This window comes from Camelina sativa, chromosome 6 (assembly GCF_030686135.1).
Source record: "Camelina sativa cultivar CO46 ecotype springtype chromosome 6, ASM3068613v1".
Lineage (NCBI taxonomy): Eukaryota > Viridiplantae > Streptophyta > Magnoliopsida > Brassicales > Brassicaceae > Camelina > Camelina sativa.
Genome location: NC_141885.1, coordinates 25292401 through 25309569, shown reverse-complemented (window position 1 = coordinate 25309569; position 17169 = coordinate 25292401). Strand labels below are relative to the sequence as shown.

The following is a 17169-nucleotide window of genomic DNA, read 5'->3' as shown; positions in this document are numbered from 1 at the left end:
CATGGGGGGCTGGGGAGTTTCTGTTTGTTGAGGGATGGTAGTCTGAGGTTGCTTTGAGGGGGAAGGGAGGAGAAGAGGTTGCGAGGAGGGATGGGTAAGAGGGATAGGAACAACAATGGTTGGGCAAGTACTTTGGATTGGAGTGGTAACAGTATTAACAGCAACAAGAGTAGTAGACGGAGCCAGGGGAACAGTTTGGGAAGAGACAGCGGATAACCTTGTCTGAGTGGGAAGGAGCATACGAGTAACTTTTGGTTGGACAGGGCTCAGGAGACCGTCAGTTTGTGCCTGAGCCGCAGTTTTAGCTGGTGTTACTGTAGCTCGAGTTTCAGATCTAGGGTTTAGATTTAGTGATTGGTTGTAAGAGTTGAGGATTGCTTGAGCTTGAGCACACACAACCACTGGAGTAGACTTATGATGAGCAGGAAGAGCAAGAATGACATTCTCCAGCTCGAATTGAGCAGTAGGAGATTGAGGAGACAAGGAGAAAGATGAGATAGGGGAAAGAGGGGGGAATTCAGAGAGGGATATGAGAGGGGAATGGTCGGGAGGGTCAGGAGGGTCAGGGGAGAAGGGAGAGGGACGAAACGAACTGCCTTCAGCCGCGGCTGAAGTGGAATTTTGGCCGGAAATTTGGTCTGCAGGGAACTAGCGGTTCGCCATCACCATTCACAAAAGAAATAATATGTTGAAGGATATATAGTCAGAAGGTTTTTAAAGGTTTTTAAAAGGATTTTAGATAGATTTTAGATGGGAGATTAGCTATCATAATGGATTTTAGATGGGAGATTAGCTATCATAATTAACGTATAATTTATTAGAAACAACCATATTAACCCATAAAGATTTAATAAGATTTGTAGAGCACATTTTTACCATATAATATGTTGAAGGATATATGGTAAAAATATGCTCTACAAATCTTATTAAATCTTTATGGGTTAATATGGTTGTTTCTAATAAATTATACGATTAATTATGATAGCTAATCTCCCATCTAAAATCCATTTAAAAACCTTCTTCCATTCATGGCCGTAAAGAGTCGCGGGAGAGATATCTTATAAACACTAGGTTTCTCTTCAAAACCCTAATGATTTCTGGAGTTTGGTTGTAATTTTGGAGATAAATTTTTTTTTTGGAAATTTGTGATCGAAAGAGATGAAGAGAAGAAGGGTGGATCTAAAACAAGCGAGGTCAGAGCAGGAGGACTCTCAGAGCATTCCCCAGGTATATATGAATACGCTTCCTTTATACGCACGTTTATGCAATCTCGCCAATTCGTGGCTTTGGATATTTTGTCTCAATGGGTCGGGTAAGTTTGTATTGTAAGTACTGATTTAAGTTTTGTTTTGTTTTTCTTTAATTCACTGTTGAAGATAATGGATGCAAAAGCAGAGAACTCGTTAGCATTGTTTCCAGCCGAATTTCGTGAGAACATGGATCTCGTGATCGAGATTCTTATGAGATTGCCAACAAAGTCCCTGATGAGGTTCAAGTGCGTCTCCAAGGAGTGGTCATCCCTTATTTCTTGTCGATATTTTTGCAACCATTTGTTTACTACGGTCACACGACGACAACCACCACGCCTGTACATGTGTTTAGTGGATAAAGCAGACGGGCACCGTGTACTGTTATCAATATCATCACCACACAACACTAGTTTTGTGGTCGTCGACCAAGATTTGAGCATCCCAGGGATGGGAGGCTACTTCTTGAACGTTGTTCGTGGCTTGATGTGTTTCTCCCTTGGAAAAAAGGCGTGTATCTATAACCCTAGCACCAACCAACTCTTGACCTTACCTGCCTTAAAATCAGACATCACAGCTCAACCAGGTCAAAAGAAGCGTCACACCCAGTATTATATCGGACACGACCCTGTTAGTGATCAATACAAACTAGTCTGCACGGTTGGGGTATCCTCGCGATTGCCACGTTTGGGTGATCTGAAGTCAGAGCACTGGGTCTTCGCACTAGAAGCTGGAGGTTCGTGGAAAAAGGTTGTTCCAGTACTGGAAAATTATCTTCATCATGCCCCTTTCCCGCAAGGACGGTCTACCAGTGGATCAGTAGTACGTTATATAGCTTGGCCTGATAATTATAATTGTGTGGTTGTGAGTTTTGACATTAGGTCTGAACAGTTTACGATCATCCCAATACCTAGGGAGATGTTCGCTGGTCAGGTTGTGCCTGCAGTTACGATGAGGGCGGATCTTATAGAGTATGGTGGGAAGATAGCAATTTTCCATCATACTTACCTTAAAGATGAGGGTTCGGCAGATGTATGGGTTTTCGAAGACGTTGGGAAGAAGAAAAATGAATGGTCGAAAAAGACTCTTTTTTTGCAGACTTGTCAAAGGCATTTAGTCCAAGACATTGTATTGTTCGTAAGAGGTACAACTTAAGACGGCAAGGTTATCTTGGCACCGCTGGAGATGCATTCCCGATTCTACATTCTGTATTACGACTTGGAAAGCAATGACTTGACAAAGGTTGAAATCAAAGGAGTGCCACTCCCTTGGCTTCATAAAAAATACTATTTTGACTTGAACTATATGGGTGATAGTGAGAGCTTCATCTACTTGGAAACTTGACCAACACTTTTTGGCTTCTTTTTTTTGTTTAATTTTGGTCTAGCCTACTGATATTAAGAAAACAGTTGTGTTAAATGATATTTCTAATTACTTTAAAATAAATTATTTTCATGCTCTTGATTTTATTGGTCTCCTATTAATTGCTTTGTTTCAAGAAGTCGCATATTGGAAAGCTATAGTTTTTTGTAGAAGTTTGGAATTAGCAAATTATTTTAAGCTTTATATTCATTCTCTTTTCATTAATAGTACAATGTGCTCATTAGTTTGTTGTTTATTTATGTGAAGAGAGATTAGTCCCCTGAACTTATCTTCATACTCCCTTCAATCCCCAATGCTCTGCTAATAGAGTGTAAAAACGTTTCAACAAAAGCTTTGAAGCATTAGGCAAGATAAACGCGAAGGGAAGCCAAAGGAGGATTAATTAACGATTACCAAATAGGTTTGCTCACTAGGGTCAAGCTCACCAAAGTGATCCCACTTGGCAATAGGGTATTCATCATACTCATGCTACTGTTCTGTTCAACTGTCCACGAGAACATCTACACTGGATGTCCAAACTTGGGGAGCTGACGGAGAGATTTAGGATCCTTTTTATTTGCATGCACTTCTAGTGTACAGCACTCTTGATGCAGCTTCAATCACAGCCTTACCCTTACCTTTGTCAGCTACCAATAATCGCAAACAACTGGTCACAACAAAATCAGAAGTGAGTCTGAAATCGTAATATATCTACACGAACATATATACTAAAGAGAGCAAAAAGAAGCAAAATAGCTATATTCAGAACACAAACCTATCACTTCTAAAACTTGCTACGATTGTGGAGTTCTATATCACTAAGATGTAAAAAAGTATAAGCGTAGGTAAAGAGAATGAGGGAATTAGGATTTTGTATATTATCTCTTAACTGTACGTACACCGAAAAGTGAACTCATGCTGAAAATGGTTCGAGTTGCTCAGTTGCTTGACAAAACAAAGTTTCCTTGACGAAAAAAACTTAATTAGTAATCTAACTAATATCTCTGATATATGGTATAAATACACACGTCACTACTGTTATAAGAGACTCGAATCCAATGAGATTACACCAAATTGCTTAAATACCATTTTCATCGAAAGAGAACCAAAAAAAAAAGAAAAAGAAAAAAAAGACATGAACTTTGGGTAGGCCCAAAGAGTTTGTGTGTGGAAATGAAGTTGCTGGAGGGTGATTAGATGACCATTTTGATTTGTTGCCCTCTTTTTTTCCCATTTCTCTTTACTACCCAAATACGCACCCACACTTTTGAACCACGCCCACTTTCTTTATTTTTCTTTCTCAAATTTCTTATCAAACTCATGTGTTCTTTTCATTTGTTTTTTTTTTTTGAAACCCCAAAACATTTATAATCTTGAGTACAATTTTTATATGTCGGCTATTACTATGTCTATACATATATAGGCACACAACTTTGTATTCATATCTATAGACTATAGTCCAAACATTTTAAAGCATATATATATACATATTTTTTTTGGGGGAAATTTAAAGCATAATTTAAGTAGACCATCTCTATACTAAAAGTCTAAATTACAGATCAAGAGTCCCAAAATCTTCTTTGTAAAAAAAAAAAAAAAAGTCCCCAAATCTACGAGTTGTATGTGTATGTTAATGTAGCAATTTAATTGGTACTGTGTCAAGATCAATTTTAGGTTCCACCGATAGATGGGAACAAAATAAAACACTATGAGCAAATTGGTTATACGGGTCTCAAAAGAATGAATCATATAAGAATTTTGGATAGAAATTATGTGGAGATAGACGTCCGACACCGAGCATGGTTCAGCTCGTGCTCGTCACATCGATTCTAGTTTGGTAAAAATATGTGAATTATATTGACAACTCAAAAAGTTATTTTAATTAGACTTACGAAATGATTTTTTACGTAACAAAATCAAAAGTCAGATACATATGCCAGATTTTGTCAGAAGGATTTTATGTAAGCATATAATTCCCAATCGCAGAGACGTAAAATATTCGATTCGGTAACTATATCATAAGAAGTCGACACTTGTCTCTGACAGCAGCCTATAATTTTACGTGGAATCCACACATCCACACTCACAGGACACAAAGTGTACCTTTTCATCTATTTACATTTTTATATTTTTATATAACTTGAAAGTTTTACACGAAGTCACGAAAGGATATGCTAAATTTTATAGCCACATATATAACTATTATACTAGTAGTATGTATAAGAGATCATTATTTAACTCGTAAAAAAAGTTGGTCACAACTTGTAACATAATGGCCATAAACCATGGTTTACACACTAATCTCATTATTTTCATAGTCGAGATTATATAATCAGGCATATTGCATATTAATTAGTTGTTGATAAACAGTTAAATAGAAATCTATATATATATATATATATATGGAAGTAGAATTATTTTAGCATTTCTTTTAAAGCATTCCATTAGTCCTATTTAGATATATTAAATTAAAATTCTATTTTTTACATCTCAAACTATTTATTTCATCAACTTAACACGCATGCTTTAGAATTCAGCATTATATTATTATTCATATAAACAAAGTTAACCTTAGAAAAAACAAACACTAAAGATATGGAGCTTGGCAGTTTGCTTTGTAAGGATGATACACGAATACAGATCCTACACTATGATGAGTTCACGAATGATACAGTAATTGGGCTATTATTTGTTTGTTAAGTTTTGTTACGAACACTTATTATAAATTTTATTTGATCTAAAGCTTGAATCCAACGTAGAATGGTCATCTATGCAGTCATACAGACATTCCATTTTTGTTATTATCAATAATCGAAAATATATAATTCCTTATACTTCTAAAGTATAATATATAGACGAGTGAGCGTGAGACAACTCGTCTGTATTTGGATAAGTGCATTGAATTCTTAATTATTAACACATGATGGATAGTATATATAGTAGAAGCTCCGATAAATATCGAAATGTGTAACCGATCAAATCATTAAACTTTTTCTGATTAGTTTAGAGTGAATAATAGCATATCAAAATAATTCCTCTATGTTCTCACCGTATATATAAAATAAAGTCATGCGACCTAATATAATACAATTGAATCTATCTAATTCATCAAATTAAATTTAAGATACGAATTCCACACAAACCTTCCCCAACTAAGTAAAGTAGCCACTATTGTCCCTTAAAGTGACATTAATGCATATTTTATAAAAGATAATGGATGGCCAACTATATTATAAAAAAACATAAGTGAAGATTTTAAACTGATAGAAAGATGTGGTTTAAGGGACATAAACTGATAGAAAGATGTGGTTTGAGACATAAACTGATAGAAAGATGCAATATCTAGGGATTTCTAATAAAACAAAAGTATTCTATGAGTTATGTGGTGAGCTTTTCTTTTACGCTTTTATTTAGTATTATGTGGTTTACATTTCGGATAAGCAATCCTACGCAGATTGGTATCAACGCAACGAAAATATATATATGTATAGCTAGATGTGCAGACATAATATACACATGCACTCACGATATACTCCGATACATCACCTGGTCATTACTTTGGATTACATTTTTGTAAGAGTTGGTAAATTTAATCAATTAAATTTTTTTTTAGCAATTATAGCCTAGATTCCTTTTCTTGGGACACAATAACTATTCCAATTTCCAAACATTTTATCAGCTAAGTTGTGTATAACGAGTTGATTTTGTCGTATTACTTTTTTCATTGTCATTGATTTTTTTTTTGTGAAAGTTGAACTAATTTATTTATTTTTTGGGTAAACTTGTATTTGAAACAATTGCTAGAAACTAGATTATTTACAACTAATAACTATACACGTAAAAAAAAAAAAAAAAAAAAAAAAAAAAAAAAAAAACTATACACGTAACTCTTTATATTTAGCATGTCCCTTTCTGACTGTAAGTCTGTAACGAGCTGTTTATAAAATAGAGCCGACTTAAAACGGAGAAAATGTAATCGTGAGACATGATCAATTATATATTATTTGTAACTTTTGATATTCAATATTATTCCGGTTAGAGATATATCTGAGAGATACATATAAGTGAATAAGAAAGAAAGAGTGATGAAGACATTTCAATTTTTTTTCCAGTATAGATTTAATATTATTATTTATATAAACTACTGCATGTTATCATTTTTTTTTTTGAACGAAAAAACTTTAGTACTTCGAACCGCATACGGTATACCTTTAGGTAGAAAACACGTGAAGTACCCAGCTGAGCAACCAGAGTGTTTTATTTATACTCTGATAGAAGACATTTTATATATATGACATTTTATTTTATATTGTGCATTTTCTAGAGTAACATATTTGTGTATTAACAAACATATAGTAATTTTTCTAGATAGAGCAAACTAAGGTATATGTAGAGTCCAAAACATAGATATTTCAAGATTTTCGAGTTCCAAACTTCTAATAATATACATGTTCTGATTCATTTATTTGTTTGTTTCTATAAAGTTCTGATTCACTTTAACCATATATAATTCTTTTATTTGTTACGTAGATCTAAAAATATCTGGATCGAAATCGATGACAGACAAGACATGTAACACATATTTTTGTCCACATTGAATATTTCAGCATAAAATGTTAATCTTTGAGATATGGGGCCCCAACGTACGTAGGATTGAACCCAATTTATCTGTTGCTGCAACGTGGGACTCAATCTGTCCACTTATGTTTCTTCACTGATTTACCCTCTTAAGATCTCGATGATTTGTGACCATGAGTGTAGCTGAGTAGGAATTAGGATTAGGAAGTGGACTTACGTCACATTCCATACGTATAGAACTCCATTTTCGCATTGCAATGAGTTAATCTTTCTGCAGTGGTTGGTCGGTCGATTTGTCAAATATCTACTAGTATACATTAACCAAAATATATTATACTATGATAAAGAGGAAAGAGTCATGAGACTAAGACCACATAAATCGCAAATTGCGGTAGACACAGAACAAAAATCTTCTAATCTCTTAAATAATAACCAAATTAAATAATCTCTTACCTCCTTTCGTGAAGTTATGAGATTAATTACGAGCTGATCGGCCATGTTGCAATAGGCTAATTCGATCCAGTCTGATTTTTTTTTTTAATAAGTTTTTAGACTTGTGGTTTCACTAATTTATGTTCGGTCTTTGTGATATTGTCGACAAGTCCGGGTAATATACATAAAAGAAAAAAAAAACAAATGGATTTTTTTTCTTTCTGACTTTGATGGGTTTGGTCATTAATTATATAATAGAAACAAACTGGAGATGACTCTAGTTTTTCCAGATCCGACCTAATGAAACTGGATATAAATGTTACAACCTTAACATTTTCCCCAAATTACCATTTTATGTATTAACATCCATACATGAATGTTCGGCCAATTTTTTTTTGAATTACATGACTAATATTTACATGGTAGAATTACATTTAAATGCCCAAATTGGCCATTGGTACGTATGAAGTATGAACTTTTGTATCCCAGCGGCAGTGTTCCCATTATTCACATTAATTCACGTGTGCTACGATCATCTCTAGAGTATATTGGACACGCCTGTGCGACCAAAACATAACACACACACACACACACACAATATTTATAAACAAATAATACATTTTGATTCAGTTGATCAATAAAACACAACAACAACAAGTTTAGATCATTTTAATTGCTAAGAAATGAGGTGAAATTAGTTAACTACTTGTTCCACACTAGCTAGGCACACTTTTAATCACGATTTTTAGTAGCCACAAGTTTTAATTACCTAATATGATTGGTTTCACGAAGTCATATAAAGCGAATATATATATGTAGAATGTTCTATCCACTTACCTTAGAGATAATGAATTCATGACACCCAATTGTTATGCCGAATCAAACCGGAATAATTAACGCTAACGTCACTTTAAAAAAAAATATATGCAAAAGAAATACAAAGGAAGAAAGCAGAGAACACTGAACAAATCCGAGTAATATGCTATAAATACAAAGAACCTCTCACCACTTGGTTCTTAGGAAAAAGCACATTCTCTCAAGTGTTTCTCTCCTCTCAATTCCTAACACATTTCTCTTATATACAAACACTAATTTGACAATTTTTTATAACTATCAAAACCTATAATAACTCCAAAACTTTGGTTTTATTTTTTGGTTTTTGTTTCTTGTCCCAAAATCAAAACAAAACAAAATATTGAGATGGGATTAAGGATGTCAGAATCAGCTAAACCTTACTTTGCTATGATCTGCCTTCAGTTCGGATACGCAGGTATGAACTTAGTAACTAAAGCAGTCCTTGACCGAGGTATGAGCCATTACGTTCTCGTTGCATACCGCAACGCTTTTGCCACTGCCGCTATCGCACCCTTTGCTCTTCTCTCCGAAAGGTACATATCATTTTTCTAGAGAAATCGATTCTCTAAACCGTTAAATTTTTCTTTTTGCGTTTTACTAACATATATATGAATCGGGGATTTTTGTAGGAAAGTGAGGTCCAAGATGACGTTTCCAATATTCATGAGAATATTTCTTCTTGCTCTTCTCGGGTTAGTCTTCTAATAGGAGTATAGGACCGTTAATGAAATCAAAAAGATTTTTGTTACGATTATAATCAAGGCTAACATAGAAGGTTTTCATTTGAACAGGCCTGTGATTGATCAGAACTTATATTATATCGGTCTGAAACTCACGTCACCGACGTTTTCCACCGCCGTTAGCAATATCGTGCCTACACTTACCATCATCTTTGCCACTATCTTCAGGTACATACAAAAGCAACGGTTTTATTATTTACATTTAAGCAAAAAAAGAAAGAAATGTTTTATTATATTTTGGTACGTCGTGGATTTGCACCAATTCAAAAGTAATGTATAGTGCAACTAGTGCATGACGATGTCATAAATATTATAATATATTGATATATGTTTTTCATGTGTAAATATTTTATTTTTTAAAGAATGGAGAAAATAGAGATGAGGAAAGTAAGATGCCTAGTAAAAGTAATGGGTACTTTAGTGACAGTGGGTGGATCCATATTGATGATATTCTACAAAGGTCCTTTCATCAATATCTTCCGATCTCACCTCACCACCGTCTCCTCACCGCTGACGACTGACTATCTTAAGGCCGCCGTCTTCCTACTACTCGCTTCCATCTCATGGGCTTCGTTCTTCGTCCTTCAGGTATATTTATCAATTACTGATTTCCAATTTTTAAATAATTCAATTTTTACATCAAGAATTAGATTATGTAAAAAGATCAGTTATCAGTAGTTAATTTTTTTACATATAATATCAATCTTGTCTCATGTTATATATATATATATATATATATATATATATATATATATATATATATATATATATATTTTTTCAAATTGATTAGGTTATATATATATATATATATATATTTTCAAATTGATTAGGTTAACTGTATCTGAAATAATTACTAAAAAGTATGACTAGTAAAACATGTTTTGAAAACTTCACTTTTGTTTTTGACTTTTTTCTGAATATATAAAAGTATTGATCTAACAAATTAGACTGTTACATTTTGTTAGGCTGCCACTTTGAAGAAATACTCTGCTCATCTCTCGTTATCAACGATGGTGTGTTTCGTGGGAACGTTACAGTCTTTAGCCCTGACATTCGTAATGGAACATAATCCTTCTGCTTTGAACATCGGTTTTGACATGAACCTTCTCGCTTCTGCCTATGCGGTTCGTCCTTTAATTCCATGCCCACTTTTTTCACATAAAACACAAAGCTCAGTTTACAAAAATATTGATACTTATACTGTGATTGGTAACGGTTACAGGGAATAATGTCGTCGAGCATAGCATACTACGTTCAAGGACTTATGATGCAGCGAAAAGGGCCGGTTTTTGTCACTGCTTTTAACCCTCTCGTCGTCGTCATTGTTTCCATCATGAGCTTCTTCGTTCTTGGCCAAGGAATCTACCTTGGAGGGTACGTTAACAACAACCGGTTAATTATGATACATAACCGGTTTAGTTTTGGATATGTCTAGTTAACTGATTAAACCGGATTTGTTTTTTTTTTAGGATTATTGGTGTGGTTGTTTTGACGGTGGGAGTCTACGCCGTGTTATGGGGCAAACATGTAGATGATGACGGAGAAGAAACACACCATCATGAAGAAGATAATGTTTTAGAAACCGTTAAGTGTTGTAGTGGCAATAATGGTCTAACGATAATGGCAAAGATCGACGAAGCTGATGAGGATGTCGAGACCGGAAAGGTTACGGTAGAGAAGGAGTCGCCGGTCCCGGAAGTTGTGGTGGTGGTTTTTTGTAGTGAAAATGTGGATAAACGTTTCGCGACCTAAATTAGATTGTGTTTTTTTTTTTGTAGAGGCAAAATTGGGGAGAAGAGTAACTTCTTTTTTTTGATACCTTGTAAGTTTGAATTCCTTTTCCCCTGCTTCAAAAGTTTTCTATACTTTTTATTTATTTATAGTTTTGATTTCTTATTGTAACTACTTAACGAAGGATTCACTGTACCATCGATTTTGATCGTTGACTTAAGCTATATGTAACCCCATGTAACAACATCACATTTGGTATTGATACCACACATCTTCTTCTTACATGCCCAAGAAAAATGTGGAATGTACATCCTCTGTTTTTTTTTGGTTCAAATTGTGTTTCCTTTTCAACTTAAGTTTTTACATAAGAAAAAATACTAAAATATTATATTATACGATTATGGGTCGCATAAATTAGCCATACATCATAACAAAACAGGTTCCACTGCTACCGATCGATGCTGACTCTACAACGAGGTCAAGGCCTTCTGCTTAAAAAAATAATTCTTAGCCCAGAGCCCAATATGGCAATATTATTCGAGCCTTTATATCCATATTGAAGAAGAGTTTCAATTGTTAGATTACATATGTTTTACCGGTTTACTATTCGTGAAGTTAAATTTTGCAAAGCAGTATCTTGGTTTAGTGTATTGGTCTAAACTAAGATCTAGTAGAAACTAGAACTCTCTTGTTCTTCATCTTCGTTGAATTAATAAGTAGAGAAGTCCTAACAAACTTTCTCTTTTCATCTGGTACCAACCTTTGATAGTAAGCTTGGGGATTCCGAATATGTAAAATCATCATTCTCAAAACATACATTCCAGTTAAACTAATATCCAGACTAATACTTCCATCAATCTTAGATGATTCATGCATGCGGGCATATATTTCCCAGAGACATCAGTTTATGTCATCCAACAATATGACAATGACAATTCAAATGGCATTATTTGGCTATGTTTTCGCGGAGTTAATTAGTATTAAATTTTGATATTATTGCAAGAAAATGATGGTGATGGGCTTTATATGGAATTCTACAAATAGGTGTAGTAAGGATGGTGGTAGACTGGTAGGTATATTAGTAGAAGGTATATGACAGAACATGTATTTGTGTTTATATCAATACGGTATGTAACATGTTTGTCTAACCAACAACGCATATTAGGTTTGTTGAGAAAAAAAAAAAGTTTGGGTTTGGCCATATACATGTATAAAAGTTAACCCAAAAAATTAGGACATAACACGATATGTAATTTCTCTATGTTAGAATAACACCTACGTCTTATTCAAATACTGAAATTAAATCATTGAACTCACCTATAATCGAATATTATAACAAAAATTCACAAGACTCACAAAGAAAATAAAAGAAAAAATCACAAAAGAAAAAAAAAAAATTACATCTCACCAAACACACCCACCTACCCGTCTGGTCCCACTAAGCCGACTCTCTCCACACCTTTTCTTTTGGTTTTGGAAAAAAAAAAACAAAAGATTTAACTTTTTTTCATCTTAAAAACTGAATGATTCTTGAATAATCTATTATATATCTCAAACAGACATGAGATTTTTAAGACTAAAAAATTCTTAGTTAGGTAAAAAAAATTCTTCATAATTAAAATTTTAGTCACTTCCTTCTTTTCTGAGAAATTGATTGGCCAGATAAATAAAGTTTGTAATAACGTAAATCATCTACTACTATATCAAAAAAAAAAAAAAAAAAAAAAAAAAAAAAAATCTACTACTATATCGCAAGCACCTATGTTGTCTGGTCGGAAGCGCACCAACCCCTCGCTAGTTCATGTGGTTGCCGATAAAGGTGACGTGTTTCTCTCACCAACCCCAAAACTAAACCTTCCCACACCTTTCCCACTCGCTCTCAGCCTCTCATAAACGTTTGGGACCAAATTAAGTCCATGGGGACATGAGAAGAGAAGAGAATTACTAACATTTTATTACCATAAAAATACATAGTAAAGCTAACTTTTTAATTGTGTGTGCGTATTTATCTCTTTTTTTACGTTATCCGTTTCACTGCGAACAAAAGTTTGTGAATTTGCGAACATCATTGTTTGAACACTAAAATAATCATATAAGCATTTTAGTAGAGGATTGAAGAAATGAAGATGGTATAAAAAGAAATATTAGTGGTGTAGGTGGTGGAGACAAGACAATGTGAAAAGTCTTTGAAATAATTTAAGGAAGACATGATGATTCCAAACAGAACATGAATGGTCTTCACTTTCTAATAATGAAAATGCAATTTAGTTTACGTTGATTTTATTAATAAATGGGAGCCTTATTTCTTAAACCAGCGTTCCCTAATTTTTGTTCTCCACGTCCATTTTCTTATATTAACACTTAGGCCCTAGCGCTAACACGAATACATGAAATGCTTAACATTATACCAAAAATATTTGTTGAACTCTATAACCTTCCACATTGTATAGATTGGTAATAACAAACACCTTCTCGTAAAACTATTTTAATTCAACCGTTAATCTCAAACAACAAAAAAAATTCAAGAGTTTGTGAAAGTTTATTAAGTAGAATAACAAAAACAAAAAGGGGGAAAAATTAATATTTTACCAAAGGAAAAGGACAAAAATGAAAAAAGAGAAAGAGATCAGAGAGGTTAAAATACTGAAATATATAATCAATTATTATCAATTTTCTAATGAAAACAGCAAAATATATTGCCTACCAAACAAGTGAATGAAAATAACTTTTCACCTATACGAAAAGGAAAAGCTTTTGATAACAAATCCAGCTCAAGTAAATGAGAATTTACCTCAACTGCTAAGTAAATAACCAGTAAAACCCAAAATAATGACTTTTATTTTTCTTTAATTTTCTCTTAGAATTTTCAATAGTGTATTATCAGTCAAAACCTCAAATCTAAATTTTGTTATACACGTAGTTTACCAATTTTAACAAAAGTTAAATCCAAAGTGATGTTTTTTTCTCTGCCAACTTTCCCCTACTTCATCATCAATATAATCCAAAATAATTGTTTTCTAAAAATAATAAATATAATCAATATAATATATATGAAAATTATTATATTAAATCAGGAAAGAAAAAAGAGTTGGTTCACCAACCCCCTTCCTAATATAAATCAAAGTCTCGACCACTTCTATGTAGAATTCTAGAAGTGAATTCGATTTTTACACATTTTTTTTTCTTGTTTTGTCTTAAAATAGTCGATTTCATTTTTATAAGAAAAACAAATATAAAAGTCCATGTCGTGGTTTCTAATAGCGGCAGCGGCAATCGTCGCCGTCGTATCTTACAAACTGATCCAACGGCTGAGATACAAGTTCCCACCCGGTCCACGCCCCAAGCCGATCTTTGGTAACCTTTACGACATAAAACCGGTCCGGTTCAGATGTTATTACGAGTGGGCTGAGTCATATGGACCAATCATATCGGTCTGGATCGGTTCAATTCTAAACGTGGTCGTATCAACCGCGGAGCTAGCTAAAGAAGTCTTGAAAGAGCACGACCAGAAACTCGCCGACCGGCACCGGAATAGATCGACGGAAGTATTTAGCCGCCACGGTCAGGATCTTATATGGGCAGATTATGGGCCTCACTACGTCAAGGTGAGAAAAGTTTGCACGCTTGAGCTCTTCACACCTAAACGACTCGAGTCTCTCAGACCTATCCGTGAAGATGAAGTCACCGCCATGGTCGAATCCGTCTTCAATGACTGTAACATTCCTGGTACGTACGCTGATCGTTAGGGTCTTTTTGTTATTTTTTCGATATAAAGAAAAAGAACTCTGCCATTAAAGAAGTTTTTAAAAGTTTATCCATACAAATACGTATATCTCAAAAGAGGTTAGAAAATAAAAGGGAGTTTTGAATACTTGTGTCAAAAATGCTCTGGTTAAGGAAAATTCGATTTATACAAAAATCGGTAGGATACTCAAAATCGTAGTTTTGTTTTTTCTTGGAGAGAACGAGAATTGATGTAAAAAAAAACAAAGAAATAATGAAATTAATGCTATATTTGTCGTTTTATACAAAATAACGCATGCCACGCGTTGCCTTTACTCTTTAGCGTCAGAAAATGATAAAATCCAGTACTCTATATGTTTATAATGTCTTCTTTGTTTTTGTCAACGTCAAGTCGTCAAACTAAGTTTTAGTTCGACAGTCATAAAGTAAGGTTTTGTTGTAATGAGTATCACCAATAATGATTTTTGGTTGAGTAGGTACATACCCATACTGTGATGGTTAACGATGGTACTTCAAAGAAAAATAAAGCAATTAGTCGTTCTTTAATAACCATACTAATAATAGAGCACGTTGTTTTTTTTTTTTTTTAAATAGTGTGGTTGCCATTTTCATAATTAGTGTACTTCCCTAATGTTTTACTTAATTTTCTCAGAAAACAGAACAAAAGGATTACAACTGAGGAAGTACTTAGGAGCGGTTGCGTTCAACAACATAACGCGGCTAGCATTTGGGAAGCGTTTTATGGACGCGCAAGGTGTGGTGGACGAGCAAGGGCTTGAGTTCAAGGCCATAGTATCCAACGGTCTGAAGATAGGTGCTTCACTGTCGATAGCTGAACACATCGAGTGGCTCCGGTGGATGTGTCCGGCGGACGAGAAGTCGTTTGCTGAGCATGGGGCTCGTCGCGACCGCCTCACGCGAGCTATCATGGAGGAGCACACTTTGGCCCGTGAAAAGTCTAGCGGAGCGAAACAGCATTTCGTTGATGCGTTGCTTACGTTGAAGGATCAGTATGATCTTAGTGATGATACTATCATTGGTCTTCTATGGGTGCGTTAACGTTTTAGTGTTCATAACAACCGTTTAAACCCTTAGATTTCTTGTGGCTCACGTTTGTAAATGGTGTGTGTGTTTGTGCAGGATATGATCACGGCAGGGATGGACACGACAGCGATAACAGCTGAATGGGGGATGGCTGAAATGATCAAGAATCCAGAAGTGCAACAAAAAGTGCAAGAAGAGATGGACCGAGTGGTTGGACTTGACCGGATCTTAACCGAGCAAGATTTCGCCCGCTTACCTTACTTGCAATGTGTGGTGAAAGAGTCATTCAGGCTGCACCCTCCGACGCCTCTAATGCTCCCTCACCGAAGCAACGCAGACGTCAAGATCGGAGGCTACGACATCCCCAAAGGATCAAACGTCCATGTGAACGTTTGGGCGGTGGCTAGAGACCCTGCCGTATGGAAAAATCCAATGGAGTTCAGACCAGAGAGATTCTTGGAAGAAGATGTTGACATGAAGGGACATGACTATAGGCTGCTTCCGTTTGGAGCAGGAAGACGGGTTTGTCCCGGTGCACAACTTGGTATCAACTTGGTGACTTCGATGATGAGTCATTTGCTTCACCATTTTGTTTGGACACCGCCTCAAGGGACAAAACCGGAAGATATTGACATGTCTGAAAACCCTGGACTAGTCACGTACATGCGTACCCCTGTTCAAGCAGTTGCAACGCCTCGGTTGCCTTCAGAAGATCTGTACAAACGCGTGCCTTACTATATGTAAAGGTCTCTCTGATCTACCTTTTGTTGCTTCTGCGCTAATGCTCTTGATGTTGTTTGTAGACATATATTTCTTTCTGGTGTATCATCGAAAACGTTTGGTGAAATTTGCAGGACATAAAAACACCTCTCTTGATTACATTAGCCTAATAGCACTAAAATACATCAAAAACAAACATTTGTAATCAAGTCATGCATAAGTTGTTTGTTTTTACTTACCTCTGAACAAGTGAATTTCAAGTGGAGGTTTCCTTAAACTCTTGCAACTGTTTGAAGTTCATCCATGGCTTCACCCACACTTTGGCTTCCAAATTCTTCGTCTGATCACCTTCTTTTGCTTCTAGGGTTAAGTGGTACATCGTTCCTGCAACTAACTGCTCTCTTGCTCTTACAATCTTCGTGAACTCAAGAACCATGTTCTGTACTCATCCGGGAAAATTAATCAGACAAAGATGCATATCATAAGGGTCCATAGGTCATAACCAGATGGGAAACAGAGGATTTTTTAAAAAACCTGTTGTTTGTTATGTTCCTGAATGGCAAATCGAGCAAGACTTATCGATCACTCCACTGATGTGATTTCCTCGGAGATGATAAACACCTCCTCGCATCATCATCGTCTTTGCTGTGCTTTTCTCTTCTGATCTGCAAATCGCTAATTGAATTGTTCCACAAGAGAAGAAGGGTAACGATACA

General features: G+C 35.1%; 3 protein-coding genes, 1 long non-coding RNA gene and 1 pseudogene across 6 annotated transcripts; 3 read left to right on the top strand and 2 right to left on the bottom strand.

The window, feature by feature from the left end:
• The first annotated feature begins 996 nt into the window (after window positions 1-996).
• On the top strand, window positions 997-2711 carry LOC104699361 (F-box/LRR-repeat protein At2g40920-like). Its single transcript, XM_019246509.2, has 2 exons — window positions 997-1227; window positions 1377-2711. The coding sequence occupies exons 1-2, from the start codon at window positions 1159-1161 to the stop codon at window positions 2400-2402; spliced, it is 1095 nt and encodes a 364-aa protein (XP_019102054.2). The 5' UTR covers window positions 997-1158; the 3' UTR covers window positions 2403-2711.
• Window positions 2712-2790: 79 nt separating this feature from the next.
• LOC147942987 (uncharacterized) lies at window positions 2791-3660 on the bottom strand. Of its 2 annotated transcripts, none has more exons than XR_015559570.1 (2): window positions 3500-3660; window positions 2791-3276 (listed from the first exon to the last, which is right to left on the bottom strand). It is a non-coding gene; the product is annotated as an uncharacterized LOC147942987 (long non-coding RNA). The 2 variants fall into 2 exon arrangements; XR_015559569.1 differs by having other exon boundaries at window positions 3509-3660.
• Window positions 3661-8446: 4786 nt separating this feature from the next.
• On the top strand, window positions 8447-11279 carry LOC104792956 (WAT1-related protein At2g40900). The gene is made up of 7 exons (XM_010519229.2): window positions 8447-9007; window positions 9104-9166; window positions 9266-9382; window positions 9577-9802; window positions 10180-10338; window positions 10437-10588; window positions 10684-11279. Exons 1-7 carry the CDS (start codon window positions 8820-8822, stop codon window positions 10964-10966), a joined length of 1188 nt encoding a protein of 395 aa, XP_010517531.1. The 5' UTR covers window positions 8447-8819; the 3' UTR covers window positions 10967-11279.
• A 2694-nt stretch (window positions 11280-13973) lies between these two features.
• On the top strand, window positions 13974-16597 carry LOC104792955 (cytochrome P450 98A3). The gene is made up of 3 exons (XM_010519228.3): window positions 13974-14671; window positions 15342-15739; window positions 15830-16597. Exons 1-3 carry the CDS (start codon window positions 14188-14190, stop codon window positions 16475-16477), a joined length of 1530 nt encoding a protein of 509 aa, XP_010517530.1. The 5' UTR covers window positions 13974-14187; the 3' UTR covers window positions 16478-16597.
• On the bottom strand, window positions 16155-17090 carry LOC104792953 (cysteine proteinase inhibitor 3-like; annotated as a pseudogene). The gene is made up of 2 exons (XR_015559897.1): window positions 16988-17090; window positions 16155-16892 (listed from the first exon to the last, which is right to left on the bottom strand). The product of XR_015559897.1 is annotated as a cysteine proteinase inhibitor 3-like (transcript).
• Window positions 17091-17169: the final 79 nt, after the last annotated feature.

Excerpts from the sequence above, each read along its gene's own strand:
- LOC104792955 (XM_010519228.3), top strand. The coding sequence starts at position 14,188 with ATGTCGTGGTTTCTAATAGCGGCAGCGGCAATCGTCGCCGTCGTATCT. Across the intron at positions 14,672-15,341 it reads CAATGACTGTAACATTCCTG|AAAACAGAACAAAAGGATTA; the intron begins GTACGTACGCTG and ends TAATTTTCTCAG. Across the intron at positions 15,740-15,829 it reads CTATCATTGGTCTTCTATGG|GATATGATCACGGCAGGGAT; the intron begins GTGCGTTAACGT and ends GTGTTTGTGCAG.
- LOC104792956 (XM_010519229.2), top strand. The coding sequence starts at position 8,820 with ATGGGATTAAGGATGTCAGAATCAGCTAAACCTTACTTTGCTATGATC. Across the intron at positions 9,167-9,265 it reads TTTCTTCTTGCTCTTCTCGG|GCCTGTGATTGATCAGAACT; the intron begins GTTAGTCTTCTA and ends TCATTTGAACAG. Across the intron at positions 10,589-10,683 it reads CAAGGAATCTACCTTGGAGG|GATTATTGGTGTGGTTGTTT; the intron begins GTACGTTAACAA and ends TTTTTTTTTTAG.
- LOC104699361 (XM_019246509.2), top strand. The coding sequence starts at position 1,159 with ATGAAGAGAAGAAGGGTGGATCTAAAACAAGCGAGGTCAGAGCAGGAG. Across the intron at positions 1,228-1,376 it reads ACTCTCAGAGCATTCCCCAG|ATAATGGATGCAAAAGCAGA; the intron begins GTATATATGAAT and ends TCACTGTTGAAG.